Source organism: Aspergillus fijiensis (assembly GCF_003184825.1).
Source record: "Aspergillus fijiensis CBS 313.89 unplaced genomic scaffold BO72scaffold_33, whole genome shotgun sequence".
Classification (NCBI taxonomy): domain Eukaryota; kingdom Fungi; phylum Ascomycota; class Eurotiomycetes; order Eurotiales; family Aspergillaceae; genus Aspergillus; species Aspergillus fijiensis.
In genome coordinates, this window is record NW_024469009.1 from 331,816 (window position 1) to 357,390 (window position 25,575).

A 25,575-nucleotide genomic window follows, 5' to 3' on the forward strand; every position below is an offset into this window, starting at 1 on the left:
CAACGGTCATGACATCACGACTGCCCGCCAAGCTCAATCAGCCTATCGTCCCACGTTTTGTGCCAGCGGAAGTATGACCCCGTAGGGATGAGCTACCGACCACAAAACCAAGCATCTGCCACACCCCAGCATCCCTGCTTGTTTACCCCCCTTCCTGTTTCTCCCCTTACCCCTGCAGAAACACATGCCGGCTACAGCATGCGAAGATGTCGAGCGAACACATCATCCCGGGACGACCCAATGACCACGAAAAAGCCGCCGACGACCCCAAACCAGACAGCCTGTACGAGGCGTACGAGATCGAGCTCCAGAGCTCGGCGGGCGGCAGCATCCGCTTCGGGGACTTGATCGCCGGCAAGGGGTCGAATATCACGACCTTGGTTATTTTCAGTGCGTTGGCCTAGCCCTCCCCATCCCAATCCCCCCCTTGGATCTGGCATAGACATATCCCCCTGCTCTGCTCATCAACCTCAATCCTCCCCGCCATCTCAGCCCACGCTCCCCCTCAATCAACTAACATGCACGTCCCCCCACGGGGGGGATAAAGTACGCCACTTCTTCTGCATCTACGACCAATCCTACGTGCGCACGCTCTCGCACCACCTGAGCGACAGCCTGCTCGCCTCCCTCCCCGACCCAGGCAGCGGCGGCCCCTGCCAGGTCATCATCATCGGCTGCGGCGACCCCGCCCGCATCGTCCCCTACGTCGCCGAGACTGCCGCCCGCTTTCCCGTCTACACCGACCCCACCGGCCGCATCTACTCGGAGCTGCGCATGAACCGCACCGTCCGCGGCATCACGCGCCCGCCCGCCTACACCGAGGTCTCGTTCGTGCGCGCCCTGGGCCGGACCCTGCGCCAGATGTTCTCGGCGGGGGGCTGGCGGCGTGCGTTTCGCGGAGGGCCCTGGAATTTGAATGGCGGGGAGTGGGTGTTCAAGGGGAGACGGTGCGTGTATGTCCATCGGATGGAGAGTGTGGGCGATCATTTGACGGCGGGGCAGTTGTTGGAGGTTTTGGGGGAGGGAGAGGGGGAGGGGGAGAAGGACGAAAGGGGTGAGGGGTGAGGTGTGATACTGGGTGGGTGGGGATAGTGGTATTGTTGGGTGGAGTTGATGGGGCTGGATTTCGGGGTTCTGCATCTGGTGTTTGCTTGGCTGCTGGGTGGGAAGGTTATATGCCCCTTATTATGTATGTCATGATTCTTGTTGCACTTCATTACCAGCTTCTTAGACTAATGTATCCGGTAGAATTTGTGGTAGTCAGTCTTCTGCTGGGATTTACATACACTCGCGTTCCCCGGTGTAATCCTTGGAAGATCATGACAACTAGATCAGAATATTCATCCATATATCAGAGACGACCACATGATAAGCCCGACAGAGAGAAGAGGTTCTGGTGAGAGCTTAAAGCTAGAGGCTAAGGGACACTGGATCCATTGACCATACTATCCTGCCACCAGGCAGCCATCCCCCTACCTCTCAACAGCAACAACAGATCTGATCATGAGTGGCTGGCCCCTTTCAATCCTCTCCGTCACTGTCCGGTGGTATCCCTCCCCTCCGGTATCCTCGTTGAGGATACTGTTCCGACACGACCAGATCCGATCTAGGTCCGCATTGAAGCGATCACCCTTAGCACGCCGCTGCTCAACGAACGATGCATCCCACTCTCTGTACCCGGTGTGCCACCTTCTGCGCTTGTCGTGGACGGGGACCCAAACGATGACTTTCATCTCCTTCGGGCACTCTACCACCTCCCACGTTCGATGCACGACGTCGATGTCGGCGAATCTCGCCGGGGTGTCACCCGTGGAACCCGTGGCATTGCTCACGATGGAGACCTGTCGACACTCGGGATGGGGACTGGACCATTTCGAACTCGGGCACACATGCTCCGCGCCCTTTTTGTGGAGGAGGCCGCTGGGGAACGCCAAGCGGGTGAGCGGGGTTGGATGCTTCACGATCGTAGGGTGGCCGGGACGGGGGTTCCAGGGCCACATGTGCGCCACCTGCTGGTCCACCCCCGCCTTCAACATCAGGTTGCGGATCCGATGGGCGTTGGGGAAGAAGTTGAACCATTGACGGTACGGGACATAGACCGTGTCCCGGGTAGGATCGAACGGCCGCACGATGGAGAAGCGCCGCGTCTTCTTGTGGTAGCGGATCTGTAGGCGGGGCTGTTGCTTCTCCAGCCAGTGCAGGGCGACCCATCGGGCCTCGTGGTTTAGGGAAAAGTGTGGCAGGTGGACTTCATAGCAGTCTAACGGGCGCGGGTCGAACTCGATGTGAAGCTCGTTCTTTTTCTCATCCTGTGCGTTTTTAGTCTCATCTAGTCGGGCTGTCCAGCAGTCGTATCGCCAGATGTACAGCGGATCGACGACCGGATCGGGCAGCGCGGCCTCCGAGACCATCAGGCGGAGCTCGGGAGGGAGGCGCGAGAGAGGAGGATTCGGTGTTGAGGTTGTCATGGTTTTTGGAAAGATGACGGAGATGGCAGTGTGACAGCTGAGGAGAAGGACCCTGACTGCGTAAGAATGACGGTTGACGGATGACAGAATAGATGGAGATTGTTGAACCTGGATGAAGATGAATCGAAATAGATAGAGGAAGATGAGGTGGTGAAATGAAGAAGAAGATGAAGAAGATGAAGAAGATGAAGAAGATGAAGAAGTCAGCCAAGCCAGGAAGAAAATCCCTGGAGCTGGATTTGGTGGAATTCCAAGTTGGGAAAGAGGAGTGCAGTGAATGGAGAATTGTCGCTTGGGTAACACATGACCAGCATGATCCGTGTTTTGTTTCTTTATCGAAGATGCTACTTCCAAGAAAACGTCATCATAACATGTCTTTCGACTAACTACTCTTCATCACAAAACCTCCGCCGGAGCCTTCACATTTCTATCCACCTTCTCCCCTACACCCTTCATCTCCAACGTCGACCGCGGAGGGCAAGAGTGAGGATGATTGCAAAGGAGGCCTCATCGAACCCATCTTTGTCAGTGGGAAAGTGGACACAACAGGTGTGGAGAAAAAGTACTGTTTCAAAACACAGGACTAGAATGAGCATGGTGACGCCGCTCTGACTCTATGGTATGTACATGCAAGAAGGATTCCAAGTCTATGGGAGTGATGCGCGAATCTCAGCACACGATCCACCAGCGACCGCGACTTCCAGTCTCTCTTTGCCGTTGCTCTTCATCTTCCCATCGACGGTGTACGATTTGACCGCAAAGGGCAAGATAACGACGCCCCTCGTCTTCTTCGGCCCACAAACCTCCAGCTGCAGGCTCTTCTTGTCGGCACCACTCAGCCGCCAGCTGGCCTGGATCGTTCCTCGAGGGGTGGGTACGCGACCTCGGGCCCACGAGACATTCACATCCAGGATTGCCGGCTGAAACACCCACGTGTCAAACCCAGGGGATGTGGACTGAACGCCCAGAACATACTCCGACAGGACATAGGTCGGAGCGCCGCCCCAGGGATGCGCATGGGAGGTATACAAGTCCAGACCGGGCCGACCATCAGGATACAGATATTCCCACGAGGTCCCTGTATAGTACTCATCCTGGGTGACCATGGCGGCCCACAGTTGGTCCAGCAGCACACTGATAGCAGTCCTTCGCTCCGTCGATGCATTGGTGCTGTCGCGACTTGCTTGGAACAGCGCCTCGAGCAGGAAGCCCGACAGGAACGGTGCAAGGTTGGTGCTCGAGGAGTTTGCGACCGAGGTCGAACTCTTGTACCCGATCCCTAGGCGCAGCGATGAAAGCGCCGCAATCGAAGACTGGGTTTGGGTCGCGTTGGCGATGCCGGACAGAATCGCCCATGCGCTGCCTGCAATGGCCTGTTCGCCCAGAGTGCCGATGTCTACGCCGTAGGCTCCCAGTGATGGGCTCCAGAGATGCTGATTTACAGCTTGTTTAATGGTTTGAGCAGACTGGCTCCACGAGCTAGCCGACTCGGTTGCATTCACGGCAGTCGCGAGGTCAGCCATTTCGCTCAGAGTGTGAGCGAGCAGGGCCGATGCCGCAGTACCATTGCTCGACCCCAGGAAGAACGCCCCAATGTTGTCAGTGACCGCCAGGCCAGTCTGCTCGTCGATGAGCCGCAGAACGGCCTCAACTCCTGTCTCAATCTTCGTCCAATACTTCTGGAGAAAAGCACGGTCGCCGGAATTCTTGTAGTACCCAGCCACAGCCTCTAATGTGAAGAACTGGTAGTCGAGCAGACCAAAGGAGCTGTAAATGTCAGTGTACTCGGCGGACTGACCCATCTGCGGCGACATGCTGAAGAGCCCCTCGTACACCGACGAGTTGTCTGCTTGACGGTCCATGAGGTACTCCAAAGTCCCCGAGATGAAGTCACTGCGATAGGTGCTGGCTTGGACGATGCGGTAGGTGTGGAAGAAGTCGCCCGACCACACGAGTCGGTCGCGTTTCGCACCATCCAGGCAGACCGAGTGGGTGTTCGGCAGAACGCCATATTCTTCCAGAACTGCATCCGAGGTCATCGGATTCTGGTAGAGCACGGTTCCGTTCTGAGCGTGCACTTCCACGTCCTTGACCAATGCCACCTGGTCCTGGTATGGGCCGAATCCCCAAGTGCCACCCGTCAGACTGCCTGACCCTCCGATTGTGCCAGCCGGAGTCTGGAGATCGGCCAAGGGCACAAAGACTTCAGTCTCATTGACTGTCACCCCGTATCCTGTGGCATCAATACGGGTTGCGATGTGGTACCATTGGTCTTCTTTGACGTCAAATGGCAGCGGGTAGTGGTTGACCTTTCCTGAAGTGAGGGAGGTCTGATTGACCAGGTTCCATCCATAGCCCACCGCCAGAGTGTTGGGCGGCACGACCGTTCGGTTGACGTTGACGAAGGTTGAGTCCGAAGGATATTCGCTGGTGAGGACGAAGTAGGCGCCGTACCCGCCTACCCCGGCGGCCACTTTCCACCCACTCCCGCCGCGCACGATCTTCGTATCGAATGTCAGGGTGTAGTTGTCGAACGATGCCCCCTTGACCGACTGGGCAGGCTGCTGGCCTCGCAGATACACTCCGTCTTCGGTGACTTCCCATGTTGAAGGTGCGGCGCCCGCTGCGATGCATGCTTGCTGCACCGTCCGCGCCCCCAGGGCCCAGATCTCGTTGTATAGACTGTTCGACGATTCGAAGAAGCCTGGCAAGCGGTCGACGGGCGTCCGATCATTTTCAGACCTCAACCCAACATCGCAGATGCGAATGCTGCCGTCGGTCAGCAGTTTCAGGGTGTGCCAACGCTGACCCCCCTGGATGAAGAACGACTCGACGCGCCCGGTCGAAGTGACGTTGAAGGTCTCGACGCGGAAGGTGTTGGAGAGACCATTGGCAAAGTCAAAGGGGCCGTCTGCAAATGGCTCATCTAGCCCGGTATAAGGCTCGCTATACTTTGCTTCGATCTGGACAGGGGTTGAAAGCGATTCAACCTCAAAGTAGGGAAAGCCTGCAGCCTCAGTGCCGTAATCTAAGGTAACCAAAGGGGTTTGCGGGTCGAGGGTAAAGCAGGGAGACTGCGTGTCACTGGTATAATTCCGGAAACCGGCATTGGTCCGATAGCGTGTAGGATGTACAAGCGTCTCACTATACTGTAGAGTTAGTCGCAGATTTGGTGCTGCAAGCTGCGCCAGGGGGAGGGGGGGGGGGAAATACCTGTGAGCATGGACCAGGGGAGTCAGCGCCAGACAGCCCCAGAGAACGGGTGCAATTAGTGCAATTAACGCAACGGCTGATGGCATGGTATCCCTTCCGCCACTGAACCTTGTTCGTAAGTGAGATCTAATAGGAAACAGAGAGCTTTCCGACTGGGGTTATATGAAGCTCCTCTCGGGAGCTGTGGTGGACCTCCAACCTACCTGGACCGAGGGCGGGGATGATTTTGTGGGGGATCGCGGGGTATCGGGTTAATGCCTCCCGATAGAGATGGATTCAGGGTCATATATACGAGCTTGGCAGTCTTGGACGGAGAGAGGATCAAATGCAGGATGGGGTTGAGCACGATAGTTGACGTGTGAACCATTTTCTTGTGCAATGATCGATTGCCTGCAATCGAACCAGCCTAGGATTCTCTACTGCAACGCAGTTTGATTTCTCTGGTTGGTATGCCAATACCGAAAAGGGCGTTGATCCATGATGAGATAGTGGCGGTAGCAGAACTGCTTTCGTTTTCGGTTGTTGAGAATGAGACAGAAGCAACTGACTACCTAGTATCATTCAGCTCCTGTGTTTCCTACGTCTGGTAGATGCTTCTCATTATGGCTCGGAAATACTTCTCAGCCCGACCACGGCATCTCTAGCATTCATTCACTACTGCCTGTCCTGGCTGCTCATCTTTGTTCTCTCTTCAAATGCCACTTCCAGGATGCCATCTCTGATATTTGACACCTCCCCCTTCTTCCTCCCATCCATCCTTCAGAGTTGACACAGACCCCGAGCTCAAGCCATCACCATAACCTTCATCCACCTATTTAACCGGCTTCACCATCAGTTACTACCAGACCTCTTATCAACGAAACCTTCGCCTCTGCCGCACTCAATTCAACCTGAAACAAAATGAACCGAGCCGGGAACACAAGACAGGGAGGCCGCCGCGCATCTGTCCGCGGGCACCGAGCCGAACCCTACAACCTCCCACCACCGACCGCCCCTAACCCCCCCCGCCCCCCCCGCCATCTCAGCCATCTCAGCCATCAAACACAACCGGTACCACCCCCGGCCTCATCCCCGACATCAAGGGGCTCCTTACGCAGATCGAAGCGCAACTCCAGTCCAGCCCACCCACCGCTCCGAGCTGGGTGACGACCGCCCACCAGATCATCGCCGCCGGCGACGCGGCCCAGAACGAATTCGACCGCCGGCAGTTCGCCCACCAGGCCAAGCTCCAGAACCTGCATGTCCAGCTCAAGGGCGTCACGCTGGAGATGATGGGGTTGGTGGCTAGGCTGTAGCAGTTGAGGGAGGAGCTGGATGAGGCGCACTTGGGGGCTGCGAGGGGTACAAATGGTGCGGTGTGGCGGGCGACGCGGATGGCGGTGGATGCGATGGTCGAGGCGCACCGGGGAGATAACGAGGGGTGTGCGGGGGTCAGGAAGGAGTTGGAGGGGCTGGATGACGTGCATGATTCTAAGGCTGCTTCGGATGTCGAGTGATATGGATGGGGTTTTCTGGGTCTTGGTAGTTGAAAGAGGATGATGTATGGCGCTGGAAGAACATCGGGTGAGGGGAGCATCTTGTTTCAAGCGTTTTCGTTCCACCTTGCTATTCTCGAGACTCCACTGTATGCTATTCAGAACTAGGTAGTCTTGAGCATCTGTCAGATGCGGACACAGCAATGACTGTTTGAGACTACTGGAAGCGACTCACAGTCCCTGTCTCCCTCCTCTTCACATCCACGCGGGTTGTGGTGATTTAATTTGAAATATGTAGCTAGAACAGAATTGGAACTTGAAGCCTGCGAGGCTTAACGAGGACTTTAATTCTCACTACTACCCGAAGCCTAGCCGTTGATATTCTACTACTACGCCATCTGCGGCCGTCATGTTGTAGGACCTTAGATCACTCGGGCATGGGAAATAATGAGACAACGATATCAGTCATAAGCTCTAAGTTCAACTTTCTAAATAGATATAATCCAAAGCCACCTCTGCGTGCTTCACTAGAAGAACTCTGAAGAGAACAAAAACACCGCTCTATTATGGTCATCGCATGAGAATCGAACAGAAATAAAGAATGATCAACACTTGGAGAGGTTCCAGAAGATATACATCCCAAGGGAAGGGCGACGCGCTGGAAAACACGACACAAACAGAACATACAATCCTGCCGTCTTCGTCCCCATCGACACTGAGACCAGTGTCGACACACCACTGGCAGAAAGCACTGCCGCAGAGCCCGCGGGAGGTAACTTAGCGACGAGACACGCAGCAGAGGATACCAGAGCGGCCGAGGAAGTAGAGCGATCCGAGGAAACGGAACAAAGAGAGACCCGCGGTAATCCAGAGAATGACTTCGAAGTACCAGGAGGTGCGGGTGGTCGAGGTGTTCTGTTACAGAATTCAGGTCAGCAACCAGGCAAGCACTAGTAGAGTCACGAGTGAAACTTACGGTCAGACACATCTTGTCCACACCAGTACTGGTAATCAGCAGCGCCACGAGCAGGTTGCTGAACACCCACAGGCAAACCAGCATGGTACGGAAGTTCTTGTAGGCGTCGTCCAGACTCTTGCCACTTTCCTCCTCGGGTTCGATCCACGGTGCCAGCGCACGCTTGACCGTCGATTCGAACTGGCTATCGATATCGGCTTGCGGTTTGTCGATTTCTTCGATGAAGTTCTGCTTGCCGTCATCGTCCTTCTTCGTTTGCACGGACGGCAGAGCTTCCGCTTTATCGGATCCTTTGGTACCCCAGGAAACGTCGTGCCAGTTGCAGAAGGCGTACACCATCAGGATGTTGATACCAGTGGTCATGCCCATGAAGTAGGCCCAGGAACTGGTCAGAATGTGCCAGGGGTCCATGTAGAGGACACTGGCAATGATGTAGATTCCATAGGTCGAGACGAGCGCAATCAAGACGATACCACCACCTGACGAACTAAAGAATGACTTCAAGAAGTCCGTGAGACTCTCGTTGATGTCGAGGTTGAACAATCCGGAGCTGAACGCGTTGACAACCAGGTAGAACGACAAAATCAGGACGTAGATCTGGACCAGCGAGAAGTACATGAACGAGAGGGTGTAGGGGACGACAGTTCTGGGCGAAATGTGAGCATTGCATTCAAGCTGAAGAAGCCGGACAGTCACTCACCCTTTCGGCCGATTACCGAGAGCCAGAATGAACTGCAGCGCGAGAACCCAGAGGTAGCCATATTTGATGAAGTTGTTGACGATGGGCGACGCATCGTCTCCAAAAGGCCATCCCTTGTTGCCGTTGTGAGAGCTAGGTGTACCCACCAAGTCCATAATGACGGAGCTAGTCAACCAGTAGGAAGCTGTGAAACGACACAATATTAGTGTGAACAAATAGATGCAAGTCGCGGCTATTGAACAGGGCATACCGAGAGAGAACCAAGTCATAATGAGCTGAATGACGTTGTAGATCATTTGAAGGTGCAGGAAGAAGAGACGGACGATGCTGTGACCACTGCGATAGATCCGACCAAAGTGCATGAGCGAATACAGACCAGCCGCGAACGATCCGTTCAGCCAACGTCTTCTTTGACTGATAAATTCAGCCGCTCCTTCCGGAACGTCCGTCTCACCCTTGGATGCCTTCACGTAACTCAGATGCCACTTGAAACCAGCCTTGGCCACGAGTTCGAAGCAAAGAATACGATCCTCAGCCAAGAACATGTTCTTCTTGAAGATATTCATGCCGTCGATACCCTTCTTACCAAGGCGTTTGGACAAGGTGTGATCTCCGTGGAAGTACTGCTCCAACGGTCGGCCCATAATTGCACGGTAGCGGTACGCAGAGAAGGCACCAGGCAAGACACTGACATAACCGAACGCACTCTCGAGGGGTTTGTCCAAGATATTGGAGATCTTGTACTCAAAATTCTGAGCAGCCACCAGAGGATTCAGGACTTTGCGCCATCCCTGACCCAACATGGCATGGATCTCACCACAAGAACCACCGAGGGTCTTATCGTTGTAAAAGGCCTCCCATAGCGACAGCAGGGACTTGGGGCCAGGCTTAGTACCAGCGTCCAGCAAGATAACAACTTCAGGGTTGAGGATTCGACTGAAGGCATTGAACAGCCAGCGGTGAGAGTTGATCTTCTTGCTGTTCTTTTGTTTCAAACAAAAGATCATCTGCACGGGGGGCAGATTGGTCGACTCATTGCCCTGGGGACGGATCAATTGTTGAGTGGGGGTGACCGACAATTGAGTGGTGTATTCGAACTGTTAGGGGTGCGGGGATTGTCAGTACTTCTTGCCTTGTTCACTCGGATCTGAGACAATCGCCGGGTCCATCACCGCCCGCCTTCCCGCACCGAGTGACTTACCACGTGTGCGACGGTCTCTCGTCCGTCGACGTCCTTCTTCATCACTCCGTCCTGATAAATACCGATTGTTGCCAACACATCCAGCGTGTTCTTGTCGCACGGATCGATACCATCGAAAACGAGACAGACCACAATCTTCTGCCACGCCGGTCCACCCTTGTTCCAGAACTCGGACTTCTTCAGGTTGACGATATCGCGGATATTTTGCATGACACCGTGCAGGGTACGCGCCGTCAGGACCTTGTCTTCGTTATAGTATGTGATGGCGATCAGCAGTTCGGTGTGTCGATTATAGATCGCGGGCCGCAGGTTATAACCGTTCCGCAACGTGAACTCGTCAGGATCACACGTGGCCGCCGTGTCTATAGGTGATCTCGGTCAGCTCCCCCTCCCTTCTCCCCTCGTGGTCGGAAAGCACCTACAGCGCATGTGTGTGAACTCCTCCGCAAACGCCTCCTCCGCTTCACGGTATTGGGGCTGGATCGCGTTCTGGATGGCACTCGGGACGGGGTAGTCGACACTCAGGACGGAACCCTGCACCAGGTTGATCTTTCTCGTTCCGAAGCGGCGGAGGGCGCCCGCGCGACTGCCGGCCTGGGAAGCGGGTTTTTCGGTGGTCGATCGGGCATCGTAGATGTCACTCGACTCGGATTCTTGATAAGGGGGCGTCGCGAAGACCGTCGCGCCGGGGTCGTGCAGCGTGTACCGACGGAGGGAGTCGGTGGACATGGCGGGGTCCTCGAAGGGACCGCCATAGTGGCTGGATGGGTTGCGCTGCAGCAGGGACTGCTCCTGTTCCTCGTGCTCGTCGCTGTGGTACGGTTGTTGCTGCTGGGGTTAGGCACAGCGGACGGTCGCAATGGCCGGTGGACCATGACAGAACACTCACGTTGTGGGTGGGAGAAGCATGTGAGAAGTAACTGCTCTCACTCTCTTGGGGAGAATGACTCCCGTAGTTATGTCCTGGCGTACCCATCTTGACACGAGTGGAAGATGGGAAGCCTGTAAGGATGTCTGGACAATTGCTTTTGAACAAGCAAAGGTTAAAGGAGTTTATTGAACCTCAGAGGGGCAGTCCAGGCAGGGACCGTAGGACACCAAAAATAAACGCTTACTCAAAAGAAGAAGGATAAAAATAAAAACAGAAGTTCTTGGGCGAAGGGGAAATGAGATTATGGCAGAGACCAGCAACGGAACCACGCAACGCCAATGCTCTTGGATTGGACGGGGGCCTGGGTAAACCGACAGTTCTCAAGAGTGGATACGTGCCCGAAAACCATATATAGGGGGCAAGAACGGTGTGCTACGGGAGCAAAAGGGAGGCTGAGAGCCCAGAGGAGCAATGTCTAAGCCTTGGGATGGGACCGTTGTGGCGATGTCATTCGACCAAGAGGAGCACTGTCCGTTCACTACAGTTGAAATATCAAGGTCCTGGTTGTTCGACTGGGGAAGGGGGGGCGACACAGGCAACAAGAACTGAGGCCCCCTCCCAGCCAACACCGGTCATCACCCTGGAGGGCAGAATCTGTTTTTGGCCCGCCAGCAGGACGCAAAACTGGGGGTTGATGGTGCGCTACAAAATGAGAGGCATGCTCACAGCTGATGGGCTTCTGTCAGTAGCGCATCCGAGACGAGATCTTTTGTCGTCAGCTATTGGGGATCCACTCGAGCAAAAATCCTTTTCCGGGGCGCAGGGGAAACGCAGTTGAGCAAACAATGGGTCGACCACATTTAGGATCGACCATTTCCCTCTCAGTGACAAGTAGAATTGTGAGACTCAATTTCGCATGCAATTCGAGAACGGTAGCCCGCACTTGAGATGAGGACACATTCCTATCAGCGCATATGGACTGCGTGCAATGAATGCGAACGACGATTGCGAGATGAACAAGGAGATCATCTCGTCGAGAAAATTCGTCGGCAGGTCAGAGTTTCCGGATCGCCTGTGGTGGAGTGAAGGCAGCAGCCGGGCTTCGCCCATTGGCTGAGCAGAAAAAGGATGCCTACAAGCAGAAAAGTGTCGGCGATTTTAGCAGAACAGACTATCGTAGCTAAGACCGCGTGTGGTTCACGGGTGGTTCCGATAGAAGCCAGTTGGAAGGCGCAATCCATCCCAGAAGGCTGTGAACGCGCAGGCTGTGGAGTCCGGTCCGACAGTATCTCCGATCAGGCGAGTCATTGTCACCGTCAATTGGTCAACGGCCGATGTCGGCCAGACGTTAACACCAAAAGAAACCCCACAGCGGAGGCTCTTAGTCAGAACTAGTCGACCACGCAAAATTCCATTTTCGGAACCAACCATCAACGATTCACGAGAGAAAGGGGGGAAAACTCAATGCAAAATGAATAGGGGGGAAGCAGCAGAGGCAATGTCCAGGACCCCAAGGCCTCCTTGGAAATCTCTGTCTCTCTGCTTGCAAAGGGCTATCTGGCTGCGTTGATCACAGTTGTCGCTTGGCTTCGTCTTGCGGGATGTGCTGGAAAAGTAATGAAATCATATCCCGAGGGGATGATCGAAACCATGCATGACAGCCACCACGACAGCTCCAAAACTGTTGTGGCATCAAGGCACTGTCCTTCCTTCCTGAGCCAATCGCCGTCCAGATCGGATATTGATCCGGGTCAGGCACAGACAACGCAATCATCATCATGCGCAAATACTAACCATGGGAGAATGCGACAAAGGACGTACAGCGGACGGGATCCGTCTTTTATATGGACTTCTGTCTGCTTTGCTTTGGCGCCGACCTGTCTTTTGTAGGTAATCACCTCATGGCGCTCCTGTCCCGACCACTGCTGTCATCCGACGGAGACAATGCGGTGGTTTGGGTACGCCGAAGCCGAGTGATGGTAGACTGAAAGATTGGTCCAACCAAAGTCCGACCTGGTCGGATCCACTTGTCTGCGGATCATCCACCGCCATAGCGCGCCATCACCGACAATGTCTCATGCATATTCCGACATGAACTTTGCTCATGATGCTTGTTTTCTGCAGAGCGAGTTGCTCATTACTAGAATGCGAGGAAAGGCTTGAAGTACTATTTAAACAGATGCTTTGATGATATGGTGTGCCTCGTAGCGGGGAGAGGGATCGGATATGCCGGGTATTCGTATTGCCCTCGACTTTGAGACACTGGCATCCACTCGGGCTGAGTGAAATGAGCTTTAGACGTAACTGACGACGATTGGTACCGGCAGCGTGCCACCATCCACTACTAATCCACTATCTGATGCAGGACTTGAAGTGCAGTTTGAGAGCAACGAGGAAGGCCAGTAGATCGGACGTGTGCGTCAGATTCGCAATCAAGCGTTCGACCCGGTCATAATCTCGTCGGCTGGTTTCGTTCGACTGATCGTAGCAGAAGGCATACTTCTTCAAGGCTCAACTATGTTCTAAACTCTTTGAAGCATCAACACTGTCAGCATCACTGTCATGGCTGCGGCTGTCCATCTACCCATCACCGACCAAGGATGCGGGGCGATACTTGTCTTCGGACTCAAGCGAAGCTTGCGAGTGGCTGCAGGCTTCCTCAGAGTCCAGCTTGAAGTCGAAGTATGACGCAGCCCTCCGCGTCATCAGCAGCTAGTAGGCCATGGCCGCCATGCTCGCTCGCAACGGCCCCATCTCTCTGGTTGTTGGCGCTAACGACTATTCGGCCCTGCGTGCGTTGTACCTCTTGTCTCGACAGTCGGATTTAAAAGCAGATCGGAGTTGCAGTGCATCCGCTTAAGAGTCATGGAACAAGAGCCATGATATGATGCTGATGTCGATGGTAGGAACGATGGAGACTGCGATGCTGGTGGTTTGTTGATCACTGAGCGGCTGTGGGAGGGCTGGCCAATCATGGCAGCCTTATTGTAGCGGTGATCTGCTCGGCCCGCTTAGTCACCGCTGATCGCACATGCCGAGTCAGGTGAGACTCTCCTTCTTTTCAGGCAGCAAGGCTACCGCAGTAACACCTCAGGCATCAATTCTATCCGCGCTCGGATCCAGCTCCCATGAGAGCACAATGATGTCCGAGGATGTCGTGCTTGATATTGATTTTGTAGTATAAATCTTTCTATTGAGAGGCAGAGAGTATACCATTCCCTCTGGCTACTATCTGGCCCGTTTCTGGTCCCCTGGTTGTCGTATGTCGCCTCCTTGTTCGCCCTATATATATTCAGCAAATGCCCCGGTCATCCAGATCAACCTCGATCATACCCCATGTTTGCGACGTGGAGGTTTGAATCGGTCGTGTACTGTACCCCTCAGACATCCTGGATCAGATACCAATACGCATGTCAATCCACTATTCATGTTGTCTGAGATTCTGATAAAGATAGCATGCTAGACCATGTGTTGTGACTGCCATCACGCAGCGCACATGGCTGTAGCAGCATGAATTAACACACCTAGACTCACACTAGTAGTTTATCCAGACTATTATACACGTACTTTTGCAACATTTTATAAGTTTAGGCGACGATTGCATCGCATCCCTGCGAAGCAAGAATATTCTCAAACAAGGCTCACGTTCTAGATATATACCACATCCCGAAACCAATCAATATGAACAAACAACCCGAACCAGCAGGTATCCCATCTCGAGCATATGTAGTCTCCAACAAATAGTATAAATACAGGCCCAACATCCTTCAAGATACTCTGTCGAGCCCACAGAATCTACCCCCTCATCACCCTCTCGGGCACCTTATACTCCGGCGGCACCACATACTCCCCCTTACAGCTTCCCACGGAGCATCTCTCCAACCCGCACCGCCCATATAGCCGACAATAACACTCCTGCGCACTGGGACATGCCACGCGATTCAGCCGATCCAGATCCACCAGCCCCGGGGCCAATTCTCCGTCGGGGCGGACGGCGCTCTGCTTCACGAACAGGATATGCCAGACATACGACAGGATGCGGCCGGCCACGCGATCGTCCGCCGGCGCCGGCATCGCTCCTCGACGGTTCGGGGCTCGCGCGTGCATGCCGTCCAGCAGCCACTGGCGCAGCGCGATGTACTCGTCCTGCGAGTGCTGCCAGACGTTGGCGCGGGCGACGACGAACTGGGCGCAGCACTGCGCGCGGACGGGGTCGTTGCGGCCGAGGAGGACCTGCGTCTGCGCGTGGGTCTCGTGGGCGCTGCGGCCGGGATGGCCGAACAGTGAGGCCAGCGCGCGCGGGAGTGCCACGTCCGAGGCCATGCGGGCGCTCCACGGCTCGAGGACGGATTGCAGGCGCAGCTCCAGGCTGCCCTGGGCGGGCTGGGTGGTCGGACACGTGCCCACGCTCCAGTCGCAGCGGAGGTTGTGGTACCCCCAGGGCTGCAGGGCGGATGTGAGGTTCAGCGCGGCCAGGAGCGCGGCGTTGTCGTACTCCCGGTGGTCGTTGTGCCAGGCCCAGCGCGAGCCGTGCACGAACACCATCCCCGCTGCCGGGAGGTGGTGGTAGTTGTCGATGAGAAAGGTCAGATACCCCATCGCCTCGTGGCCCCGGTTGGCCGGGACCTGGAGGTGGGTGGCCTCCGGGTTCTTCGGTGCTGCAGCATCTGCAGTGTAGATGCAGAGGTGGTACTGCTCGCGCAGCGCGTCAAGCCAGGCGGAGTCATCGCTGGTGACCCGCGAGACCACGAGGGCCGGCTTGTCAGTTTCCTCGAGTCCAGAACAGAGCCCTCGGGGTTCGGGGAACTGGGATGCGGTGGTCCGGTAGGTGACTTTGGTCCAGGCGAATGTCCGCCCGGGGGACGGGGGTTTGTTGAGGAAGAGAATGAGGCTCAGGATGCCGATGAAGAAGGCCAGTTGGATGACGCTCTTGCGCGTGCGTCGTCGCATCGTTGCTGATGCTGACAGCTAAACATTGATCGGAGGATGTCTCGCGCGACCTAATTGGCATCACCGCCGTTGGCTTGGCTTGACTCGATTGAAGCAATTCGGGAGCGCTGGAGAAAAGTGATTATTAATCGAGGGCCACTTTTCCGGGCCCCGCTGCGACCCGATAGGCGCGAGACCTGGGGGCAATCCATCGCTCCAGGGTCTCTTAATTTGAGAGATAAGGTAGATTTCATTATTTGCTGGTAGTTCACCTGATATGGAAATTCGTGTATAATTCATGTGCCAGGACTACAGAAGAACTGGTTCCGACCGGTAGTTATTCGGTTGACTCATGCGGGGTAGTCAACATTCCGCAATGCGCACTCGCAATCCACCTCCCGCAAGGGATGAATTAAATGATAAGATGGTAGGCATGTATAGGCTCTAGGCTCTCCTCTCAGAACGCCGGAAACGCCGCAAAATACACCTTGTAATATGACATCTTCCACTCGCCCGCCTGTTGGACCAGCTTCATGATGCCGCACCACTCCGGCGTGACACTGCGCCCGTCCTTGAGGTTGTAAGTGACGGCGCCTCGCGCCAGAAAGGTGTTGTTGCCCAGCGGATCGATCGAAACGACGTGGTGGCTGCGACTAGCGACGTAATCCCAGGTGGATGTGAACAGTTGGATCAAGCCTAGCGCAGGCAAATTAGCTGGGTCTTTGGACTTCGGTGTACGCCGGACGTACCTGGTCGGTCCGATACACCATGCTCCCCCATCTGCACGACCGCATCCGGGGTGAAAAAGTCGGCGATGGTCTCGACGGCCCCGTCGACGTCGACGGCGGTGTAGTAGTCCTGGATCCACTGTTTGATGGTGGCATCATTGAAGGATTCGGGGTAGGATGGTTGATGCATGGCGCGGTCCTGCGTTGGCGAGCAGGGGGGTTGAGTCTAGTCTAGTGAACATGTGAAGCTATCCGTGAGGAGTTCGGCTGCTGGAGCTCCGAGACGAACGAGTGAGAGGTATCAACTAGGCCATGTGCATCGGCGTCAAGGGCTCTTATGGCTGCCTGAGCGCCATTCCTGGTTTAGCGGATGCTTGCTCTGTTTCACCGAGAAAGGGAAAAGCAGAGCGAGATGCGCAGTTGGAGCAATGTGATAGATCGTGCAGTCGTTAGCGCCTGCCTTTCCCGATCGAGCATCGTTGGCGGCGCTTGCGTTAGGCAGTCGCTGCATACATGCAACATCAAGATCAAATCGGCAATTGGGAGCGACGGGATCTAGATGGTGGTTGAGATGTCGCATCGAGTAGATGAGGCTAGATGATGCTACTTGGTAGCTAGTGGCAAGATACACTGGAGCAGGAGGGTCAGCAATTGCACATCTAGCGCGTCGCTTACCGACAGCCAGCGCCGGGCTTGTTGTTCAGCCGCCACAATTGCTTGTCAAGATTGGCTGCAGCAGTCCCAATGACTGTCAATATCACATCGACGGTAAATTGCATATACGTTCAAGTGCCGGGACCGGCGAGAACACACTTCGCTTGAAGATAAGCGCCGCCTCCAGCATCGATAGTCCTACCGTCGTCGAAAGTGGCGCATGAATGTGTGCCGCCATAGCCCAGCCTCGTTGCTTATCACGACAATGTAACCACAAACCACAAACATTATCTCGTCACTCCACGCTCGTTCACACTGATACTACAAAGCAGCCCCTGTCACCTTATCAGCATCTGATCGACAGTTCATCATGGGTTCATGACCGTGTGGACCCAAGGGAATGTTTACCCCCGTCCATCATTCTCCGGGTGGAGCGATCGGCAGCGATCAGCAAGATGTTCGTCCTGTGCCACTATATCGCGATTGATGTACAGTACCAGTGTAGCTACCTGCATACAACATCAAGTAAACCAGAAAAATCCAGGATCGAACACCCCCAAGAGCTCAACTCAGCTCAAGCGGAGGCGCCCGCCTCCTAAGCCCGGCCACAAACCACCACCCACCACCGAACGCCACCGCAATAGTCCCGCCGTGTAGATAACGATAACGTCCTCATTCAGAAACCTCGAAGCCAGAAAAAGCCGCCGCAGTAAGAATCGACCGCAACACACAGCACGACCAACCCGCAAGGTCCCCAATCCCCCTCTTACCAACTCAAATACTGCTACTATCGTAGGGATTGACTTCTGCCATTCTTCTGCACCCCGTCGCAGCAGCCCAAACCGTCCCACCCACCGTAACACGAGCGAAACTCGAAACACAACCAATCTATGCAGGAATCTTGTTCCGAGACCCCCCCAAACTTTCCGAGCAACTATACAAGCTAGACTCTTTGTCTTTACGGGGCTTTGTCCGGCCCCCGGGAGCAGGTGGATTTGCAACTGCACGGGGAGGGAAGCAGGGGAGGGAGGGGCGATGTTGTGTTACCTGGACCACATGCCTGGGCAAACCTCTTCCTCACCTAGGAGTTACTTTCAGGCATTGGTACACAAAGAACTGTATTAAGTATGGGTATGGTATATTACTATCAAGTCATGTATGTACGGGTAACTCAGGTAAGCATCATCGACAACAGGCAGACCCAACAAGAACGGAGTAATTATAAGCGACAGGCGAACAGAACCACAATTAGCACCAAAAAAAAAAAGAACAAGAAAAAGAATCAAGACGCAAACCTAAGCATTCCAAGTGACAGCTGCCAACCCCACCAATCGCGGGCCGTGGCACGACTTCCCCTGTTACTATCAATGCCACTGGAAACTTTCATGGCCCTTGCATTTCCGAGCAACGGTCGAATTCTCCACAGCCCTAATCTAACTTCAGCTGTTCCGAGCGGTTCCCAGCTCAGCTCAGCTCGCTGGGGGTATTTCTCAAGAGTAAAAAAAAGAAACCAAGAACAACAGCGCGTGCATCAGGATTTGATGGCAGTCCCGCTCAACCTGCCCTCCGCCTGGAGATGATGCCACAAATCGCGACAGGCATCCTGCAACGAGCGCTCCGCCTTCCAGCCCAACTCCACGGCGGCGCGGTCGGCGATGGCGACACACGATTCCACATCGCCGGGGCGGCGGTCCGCCGTCCGTCGCGGGATGGGCTGGTGGCTGATGTGCTCCATGGTGGCGACGACCTCGGCGACCGAATGCCCGCAGCCCGTGCCCAGGTTGAAGGTGCGGAAGGGCTCGACGACGCGGCCCTCCTGCGCGGCCGCCAGCGCGGCGATGTGGCCGCGCGCCACGTCCGAGACGTGGATGAAGTCGCGGATCGCCGTGCCGTCCGGGGTCCTCCAGTCGTCGCCGTAGATCGACAGCTCCGGCAGCTCCCCCGTCAGCACCTTCACCACCACCGGCACCAGGTTCGACGGCGTGCCCCGCGGGTCCTCGGCCAGCAGACCCGACGCATCGCACCCGACCGGGTTAAAGTAGCGCAGCCCGATGATCGTCCACGACGGGTCCGACGCGGCCAGGTCCGACAGGATCGCCTCGCCGAAGAACTTGGTGCGTCCGTACGGGTTGGTGATCCCCGTGCAGCCTTGCTCGACGGCGACGAGCTCCTGTCCGTCCGCCGCGTAGTAGGCCTCTGGCCGGTGCACGCAGTGCTCCTCGCGGAGGGTGCGGTGGGTCGCCGAGAGGGTGCCGTAGACGTTGGCCGAGGAGGAGAAGATGAAGGTCTTGATGTCGTGCTCGTCCAGGAGGGCGACAAAGTCCACCAGCCCGCTGATGTTGTTCTGGTAGTACTTCAGGGGGTTGCGCAGGCTGTCATGCACCTCCTTGTACGCCGCGAAGTGGATCACGCCCGTGATGTTGGAGCGCGCGGGGATCCGGCTGGCAGCGTCGCCCTCCTCGTTCGTGCTGCTGCTGCTGCTGCTGCTGCTGCTGCTGCCACTCGCGTGCGTGGCCAGGAGGGTTCGCATCGCTTGCGAGTCGCGGTAGTCCATACACGCCAGTTCCGCCTGCGGACATTGGCGGCCCCGGCCCTCACGCTCGTAGTGCTGTTTGGCCGCTCGCACGATCCGGTCGTATACTTCCTTGTAGCTGTTGCTGAGATTGTCCACCAGCAGCACATTGTAGCCCGCCTTGAGCAGCTCCAGCGCCGTGTGGCTGCCGATGTAGCCCAGTCCCCCCGTGACGAGAATGTATTGCGCGGTGGCCGCACTGACGGCCGGCAGCGCAGCTAGGGCCAGTTCGAAGCAATCCTCATCGCGCTCCGTCTCCGGCGTGGATGGGGCGGAGAACAATGGAGTGGGCAGAGGGGAGCTGCCCTCGGACGGGGGGCAGGAGGAAGAGACAGTCATCGCAGCGAACGAGAATAAACGAAAGGAATTACGGAGGAGAATGGGCGATGGGCACCTACATAGAGAGAGACCGGGCGGGAAACAGAGGGTACCTGTAGTAGTAAAGACGACGCTTCCATCCTCCCTCCATCCCCTTACGGAATTCGGGAGGCAAGCGATGGGGATGCATCCAGCCCAGCGCCAGCATGATTTCATCGCCGAGTCATTGAGTCGAAAAAAGAAAAAGGTGTAAAAGAAAAAAAAAAAGAGAAAGAAAAAAAAAAATTGACCTAGCGGAGCAGTCCAGCGAGAGTCCGGCTCGGGTCTAGTAGCAGCAAGATCGCAATAGTATGGGAGTCAGCGTGGGTTCCTGGTGAAAATCCGTACACTAAACTACTACAACCAATACTACTACTAAGTACAGGGCAGGGCAAGGCAGGGTGTGGATGTTCAGTCTTGGAGAAGAAAGAGGGAGGGGAAAGTGGAGGGGTCCCGGAGACATCCACCCAGGGAATTTTTACGGTACCTGAATAGATTTCCTGTTTTGCATTCTCGTTTAAGGGACATCGTGGGTAATTCGATCCCTTCCATTGAATCAATGGAGTTTCCTGGCCATGGCCAAAAATAGGGCATTGGCGCCGGGTCTCACCCTCTGAGCAATGGACGAGGCAAATCCCGCAGCGGCTGATTCCATCCATGTCGTAAGTAGCTGCTTGGTTGTATTCGGTAGGGTTCTCGTCCGAAAAATGATGGCATTGCAGCTTGCATTCGCATATCAAGTGTCTTTAACCTGTGCTAGCGTGGCCTCCATTCTTCCTCAGGAAGACCCGAAGTGGTTCCTTGCCCCCCCCCAGTTGGTACCATTGGGAGAAGTTGGAGACCAGAAGAGGGGAGAGGAAGAAGGGCCCAGACTGTAAAGAGGGCTCCACCAGGATGAGAAAGCTGACTAGAGAGACTAAAATGTGACCGCAAAGAAACATGACCAACGCAGTAAGACAAAGGCGAGGACAGAGAGTCAAGGGAGCACCTTAGGCATGACTGTACTCCCTGCTATACTAAAGATTCTAAGCCAACGTCCGCCCCAAATGTCTCACTGGTGCAGCGACAACGCATCGCTATGATCCGTACGGAGCGTATTCCTGCACTTCCATCAGGCAACATGGCGTGCTTCCATGGATGTGGCGAAGAGATACATCGCTGTCCATCGTCATTACAGAGGACTTGGTTTTTGTCAGATGGACCGTCTCTCTGACGGGTCGGATCAATGAGCCAAATTGATACATCCCGAAAGGGCTCCATCCGGCTCCACCAACGCTAAAGCTTGGACATCCAAGCTACGACCTTTTGAGCGAAGCGAGTACCATATGGTTGAGGAAAAATACTGGGAATGGCGACTTATGGGCCATGGCTGGGAAAATGCTGGGTCCCGCTGGGTTTTTTTTACTCTCCCAGATCTCCACTGGTTCATGTTTCAACTTTCTTCCTAGTAACTACCTAACTACATAGCTAATTTACCGGTCGGACTCGACCAACCGCAGGGCGTCCATCATCATTCCCCAGCTCTGAGGTCCAAAGCGCTCGTAAAAATCACGTGCAATCTCGGTGACGAAGATGTAGGCAGCACGATGGCGCAATTCTTGGACCAGGGGACGCACCTCGTCGCGCGGCACCTCACTAATCATGTAGCCGCATTGGACTCGAGGATAGTCAAACTGCGCATAATAGCGCTGCACCTCGTCGGAGCGATAGCGAGGATAGGGCTCTTCGCAGACAAGGATGAGATCCGGGCTCGGATCGGCCAACTTAGGGTCAGGCGGCGTGCCCGGGTTGTGGACAACCTATCAGTATGAAAGGATGGTAAGAAATTGGCTCGGGAAACAACTAAGACTTATTCGTCTGGTTTCACTGATAAGACAAATGACAGTCCGTGATAAAGGACCGTGCCAATGCCACACGGGATGATAGTGTAGTGTAGTGTAGTGTAGTGTAGTGTAGTGTAGGTGGTGAAGTGTAAGAGTACGGAAATAGTTACTGTGTTTGTGACCCGATTGTACGGTATCATGGATCATGGATCCGTGATGTACATACAGGCAAACAAACGAGTACAGTACGGAGGGGACGGCGGAGAATGCAGTGAGATGAGATGCTTACCAATCGATCCCGAAGAATGCCCTCCACGGATTTGACATACTCGTGCAGTTTCTGTAGATACTCGGCTCGCTCGGCAGTATGATGGTTAGGAGTCTCGTCGACCATAATGCCCCCTAGCCCTAGTCCTGGGCGCTCGTCGGTCGCCCAGTGCGCATAGCGATCGATTTCCGCCAAGGTCTCGGGCAAAGGCTTTCGGCAATAGTCAATACGGATGTAACCGATCAGGTAAACATTCGGATAGCTGTTCAGACGGGCCACTTCGCGTGCATAATTCGGATCGGGAGAAGGTATGTCCCCGGGGCCACTGTTGGGGTTGATGATCACCAGAAATTCCACATCGGGATGGGTCTCAATCCTAGTGGTGATCGATGGTTAAGTTAGAGAGTGGGTAAATCATCCAAAGAACACTCAACCGTGGCGGAGAAAATGAATTCCAGTCCCGATGATGCAGGAACCAAGAGAACAGCGAAAATACAACCAAGGAAAAACTAATCCATTGGAATGGGGCCGCGGTGCTTAGGCGAAGGGTGTCATCAAAGCCAAAAAAACGAGAAAAAAAAAAGAATCAAGGGCAAAAAAAAGGAAAGGAAAACGGAGAACTTTACGCGTCAAAAAGTGGATCCCAGTCATTAGGCAATGGATAGATATACAAAGGTACCAGCACGCTAGCTTTGGGAAGGGGCGTGGATGACATGGTTGGCAGAGAGCGTAAGAGTGGGAGAGAAGACAGTGCAGGATAAGGTGCAGGTACAGGAACAGAGGAGTAATCAGAATTGGCGGGAATGGGAGGGGGGGGGGGGAGAGGGGAAGAAAATGATGATGATGATGCCGTGATAAACCAGGTTTATTTGTCAGTGTTCCTGGTTCAGCTTCTTATAACTAGGACGATTATTAAACTTCCAGGGAACGCGATTACGAGAAAGGAAGGAGAGACAGACTGCCGCCAGTGAGGTACAGTACGGAGTAGGAGATTAGGAAAATAGGAGATTAGGAGGATTTTCTAAGTCATTCAAGGACGGGAGACAGAGAGACAACGTGGTTGAGGAAAAGAGAACCTTGGGAGGCTTGTGAAAAGCTTTCAGCCTACCTGTCAGCCAAGACTCGGCACTCAACTCCCAGGCAGCCACCAGAAAAACCATGACGATGACAAGACATGAGAATGAGATTATTAGTGAGTAAAACATTGAAGAGGACCGTGCTAGTGCGCCTCTAGTGCGCCTCTAGTGCGCTTAGTCCTCATAGTCCGCAACGCTATCATGTTTTCCGTCGATTCCGTTGATTCCGTTCCTGTCGTGCCTTGGGCCAGAACCTGCCAACCCACCACCTATCTAGTACGTGTCTACTGACCTACTCACTCAGCCCCCCCCCCATTAACCACTTCAACTGACCAATTCAATTGCATCCAAGCTTTTCTACCCCCCTGTCCACCATATCTCTCGCCAATCATCATTAGTGACGACGCTTCCCGTCTCATCGTCTTCCCAAGGCTGTGGTGGGGCTCGCCTAGGGCCGCCGGCCTACTCGTGGGTCGATCGACACAATTCGCTCTCTCACAGACTCACATTCTCTCACACACACGCTGCTCAGTGCGTGATTGCTTGGATCTATCGATTAACTCGGCATCAGGTCGATAATCGTGGGCCCCGCTGGGTCAAAACTCTCGTAGTAATCTTCCGTCAACGTCGTCAGGAACAAGTACTCGGCTTTCAGACTCAATTGGTCCACCAGGCTCCGCAGAGTACTGTTCCCCATCTCGGGGACCGAATGCAGCATGTAGCTGTAGCCGGTACGGTCGGACGCCAGCGCATTGAGCTTGCCTTTCTGGGTGTGGTAATCATCGTACGAACTCTCAAATACCACAGTGACGTCGGTTGTGTTGGCGTTATAGCGACTATCCGGAATGGTGCCGGGATTGTGGATAACCTGAGAAAAACCCAGGGTGTGGGACGTTAGCCGCTGGATCTGTCCCAGAGAAAAAAAGAATCGAAAAAATAGAAACCAAAATCTTGGTTCCATCGATCCCCAAACCCCTCACCCCTCGTGCCTGGATTTCTTCTTCTTACCATTCGTTCCCCTTGCAGCCCCGTGGAATTCTTCACCACCGCGTTGATGGTGTTCATATACTCGACCTTGTCCGCCGAGTAAACGTAGGGCGCTTCATCAAAGAAAATCCCATCCATAGCTAATCCAGCCGACTGGTTCGCCCACCCCGCATAGGTTGATACATCGGCTAACACCGAGGAGATGTTGCGGGTCGCGTATCCAGTGCGCACATATCCCACCCGGCGAACGTTCGCGTAGCTCGCGAGGCGTTCGACCTCGGTGCTATACGCTTCATCTGGATACGTGGTGTTCCCCGGTCCACTTGAGGGATTGATGATCACCGTGAAATTTAGATCGGGGCGCTCAGTGATTCTGGGGCGGAGGGTCAATGAGGGTCTAGGGTCTAGAAGAGAGGGAAGAAAAACGAAAGAAGCAGACAGGCCACAACTCACTCCTTGTACAAGGGACTCCAGGTGCTGCTGTTGGTAGGGTAGATGTACAAAGGGTACAGCACGTTGGTCTGCTTCGCGTGATGCTTCTTTCGGGTCAAGATGACGGCACATGGCACCACAATGACCACGATCACCACTACGGCCACCGCAATGGCAATGGCAATGCACCAGGGCCGCCGCGGGCGATTAAGATTTGGGCGAGGCATCCATGCACCAGCTAGCCAGAACCGTGGGGAAACGAAACAGAAGTACGGAGTAGTTTTTCAGGGAGCAGAAAGGAGACTGGATTGGCTTCAGGGTTCGTAGGTGTGGTTTTCTTGGGGGTTGGGAGAGATGGCAGGCACACTGCGCAGGTTATAATAACGGTGGAATCCAAATCCAGACCCGTTCGTGAGAGGGCTAGCCTAGCTTCCGACCTCAGAATGGCGGAAGAAATTTCTTTGTAGACGAGAATGCGATGGTGCTCGGCGTTACCTGTGCGGCGTTGGCGGTCATGGCATCCAAACATTCGACTGAGACATCCCATCGCCATCGCTCGATCGCAGTGGCTAATATTCTTAGGTTCAACGACGTGACACCGGCACGCAAGAAGGATGATAAGAGACCCGTAATTTCTGGTCGAGTCAGACATGCAGTCCACCTATTGCTAGCGTTCTTTTGGGGCCACTAGCCTGGCGCTGGAGGAGATTTGTTGGCAGCACGTCCTGGGAGTGGGAGAGAAAATAACTGGGGCTCCCGAACCAGATAGAGTAGCGAATTGGATCACTCTCCAAAAAAAAAAAATAAAATAAAATAATAAATAATCATCTAAACAGGGAACCAGA

General features: G+C 54.7%; 9 protein-coding genes across 9 annotated transcripts; 1 reads left to right on the forward strand and 8 right to left on the reverse strand.

Moving 5' to 3' along the window:
• Positions 1 to 206: 206 nt before the first annotated feature.
• BO72DRAFT_478515 (peroxiredoxin-like family protein) lies at positions 207 to 1,065 on the forward strand (the record flags this gene model as incomplete). Its single annotated transcript, XM_040947514.1, has 2 exons — positions 207 to 390; positions 548 to 1,065. 2 exons carry the CDS (start codon positions 207 to 209, stop codon positions 1,063 to 1,065), a joined length of 702 nt encoding a protein of 233 aa, XP_040799984.1.
• Positions 1,066 to 1,472: 407 nt separating this feature from the next.
• On the reverse strand, positions 1,473 to 2,468 carry BO72DRAFT_512806 (uncharacterized protein; the record flags this gene model as incomplete). The annotated part of the gene is made up of 1 exon (XM_040949453.1): positions 1,473 to 2,468. One exon carries the CDS (start codon positions 2,466 to 2,468, stop codon positions 1,473 to 1,475), a length of 996 nt encoding a protein of 331 aa, XP_040799985.1.
• Positions 2,469 to 3,115: 647 nt separating this feature from the next.
• Positions 3,116 to 5,767, reverse strand: BO72DRAFT_529001 (putative alpha-L-rhamnosidase C; the record flags this gene model as incomplete). The annotated part of the gene is made up of 2 exons (XM_040950216.1): positions 3,116 to 5,612; positions 5,682 to 5,767. 2 exons carry the CDS (start codon positions 5,765 to 5,767, stop codon positions 3,116 to 3,118), a joined length of 2,583 nt encoding a protein of 860 aa, XP_040799986.1.
• Positions 5,768 to 7,933: 2,166 nt separating this feature from the next.
• Positions 7,934 to 11,009, reverse strand: chsC (chitin synthase C; the record flags this gene model as incomplete). The annotated part of the gene is made up of 7 exons (XM_040948717.1): positions 7,934 to 8,071; positions 8,133 to 8,778; positions 8,833 to 9,016; positions 9,083 to 9,929; positions 10,034 to 10,395; positions 10,456 to 10,861; positions 10,923 to 11,009. 7 exons carry the CDS (start codon positions 11,007 to 11,009, stop codon positions 7,934 to 7,936), a joined length of 2,670 nt encoding a protein of 889 aa, XP_040799987.1.
• A 3,690-nt stretch (positions 11,010 to 14,699) lies between these two features.
• Positions 14,700 to 15,854, reverse strand: BO72DRAFT_381316 (DUF3431 domain-containing protein; the record flags this gene model as incomplete). The annotated part of the gene is made up of 1 exon (XM_040941430.1): positions 14,700 to 15,854. The coding sequence occupies one exon, from the start codon at positions 15,852 to 15,854 to the stop codon at positions 14,700 to 14,702; it is 1,155 nt and encodes a 384-aa protein (XP_040799988.1).
• A 218-nt stretch (positions 15,855 to 16,072) lies between these two features.
• BO72DRAFT_157384 (uncharacterized protein) lies at positions 16,073 to 16,841 on the reverse strand. The gene is made up of 2 exons (XM_040939276.1): positions 16,583 to 16,841; positions 16,073 to 16,529 (listed from the first exon to the last, which is right to left on the reverse strand). The coding sequence occupies exons 1-2, from the start codon at positions 16,749 to 16,751 to the stop codon at positions 16,291 to 16,293; spliced, it is 408 nt and encodes a 135-aa protein (XP_040799989.1). The 5' UTR covers positions 16,752 to 16,841; the 3' UTR covers positions 16,073 to 16,290.
• A 1,630-nt stretch (positions 16,842 to 18,471) lies between these two features.
• Positions 18,472 to 20,386, reverse strand: BO72DRAFT_449405 (udp-glucose 4-epimerase). The gene has a single exon (XM_040945014.1). The coding sequence runs from the start codon at positions 20,124 to 20,126 to the stop codon at positions 18,747 to 18,749; it is 1,380 nt and encodes a 459-aa protein (XP_040799990.1). The 5' UTR covers positions 20,127 to 20,386; the 3' UTR covers positions 18,472 to 18,746.
• A 1,106-nt stretch (positions 20,387 to 21,492) lies between these two features.
• On the reverse strand, positions 21,493 to 23,079 carry BO72DRAFT_449406 (spherulation-specific family 4 protein). Its single transcript, XM_040945015.1, has 3 exons — positions 22,862 to 23,079; positions 22,257 to 22,611; positions 21,493 to 21,943 (listed from the first exon to the last, which is right to left on the reverse strand). The coding sequence occupies exons 1-3, from the start codon at positions 22,948 to 22,950 to the stop codon at positions 21,617 to 21,619; spliced, it is 771 nt and encodes a 256-aa protein (XP_040799991.1). The 5' UTR covers positions 22,951 to 23,079; the 3' UTR covers positions 21,493 to 21,616.
• A 574-nt stretch (positions 23,080 to 23,653) lies between these two features.
• BO72DRAFT_157406 (spherulation-specific family 4 protein) lies at positions 23,654 to 25,165 on the reverse strand. Its single transcript, XM_040939277.1, has 3 exons — positions 24,752 to 25,165; positions 24,320 to 24,671; positions 23,654 to 24,179 (listed from the first exon to the last, which is right to left on the reverse strand). The coding sequence occupies exons 1-3, from the start codon at positions 24,955 to 24,957 to the stop codon at positions 23,868 to 23,870; spliced, it is 870 nt and encodes a 289-aa protein (XP_040799992.1). The 5' UTR covers positions 24,958 to 25,165; the 3' UTR covers positions 23,654 to 23,867.
• Positions 25,166 to 25,575: the final 410 nt, after the last annotated feature.

Bases quoted from the DNA above. Each gene is read 5' to 3' on its own strand.
- BO72DRAFT_157384 (XM_040939276.1), bottom strand. From the start codon at position 16,751: ATGCATCAACCATCCTACCCCGAATCCTTCAATGATGCCACCATCAAA. The intron at 16,530-16,582 runs GTACGTCCGGCG...TGCCTGCGCTAG, and splicing joins TGGTGTATCGGACCGACCAG to GCTTGATCCAACTGTTCACA.
- BO72DRAFT_449405 (XM_040945014.1), bottom strand. From the start codon at position 20,126: ATGACTGTCTCTTCCTCCTGCCCCCCGTCCGAGGGCAGCTCCCCTCTG.
- BO72DRAFT_449406 (XM_040945015.1), bottom strand. From the start codon at position 22,950: ATGTCATCCACGCCCCTTCCCAAAGCTAGCGTGCTGGTACCTTTGTAT. The intron at 22,612-22,861 runs GTAAAGTTCTCC...GATCACCACTAG, and splicing joins TGGGATCCACTTTTTGACGC to GATTGAGACCCATCCCGATG. The intron at 21,944-22,256 runs GTAAGCATCTCA...TCATACTGATAG, and splicing joins GCATTCTTCGGGATCGATTG to GTTGTCCACAACCCGGGCAC.
- BO72DRAFT_157406 (XM_040939277.1), bottom strand. From the start codon at position 24,957: ATGCCTCGCCCAAATCTTAATCGCCCGCGGCGGCCCTGGTGCATTGCC. The intron at 24,672-24,751 runs GTGAGTTGTGGC...CCTCCGCCCCAG, and splicing joins TGGAGTCCCTTGTACAAGGA to AATCACTGAGCGCCCCGATC. The intron at 24,180-24,319 runs GTAAGAAGAAGA...GGTTTTTCTCAG, and splicing joins GGCTGCAAGGGGAACGAATG to GTTATCCACAATCCCGGCAC.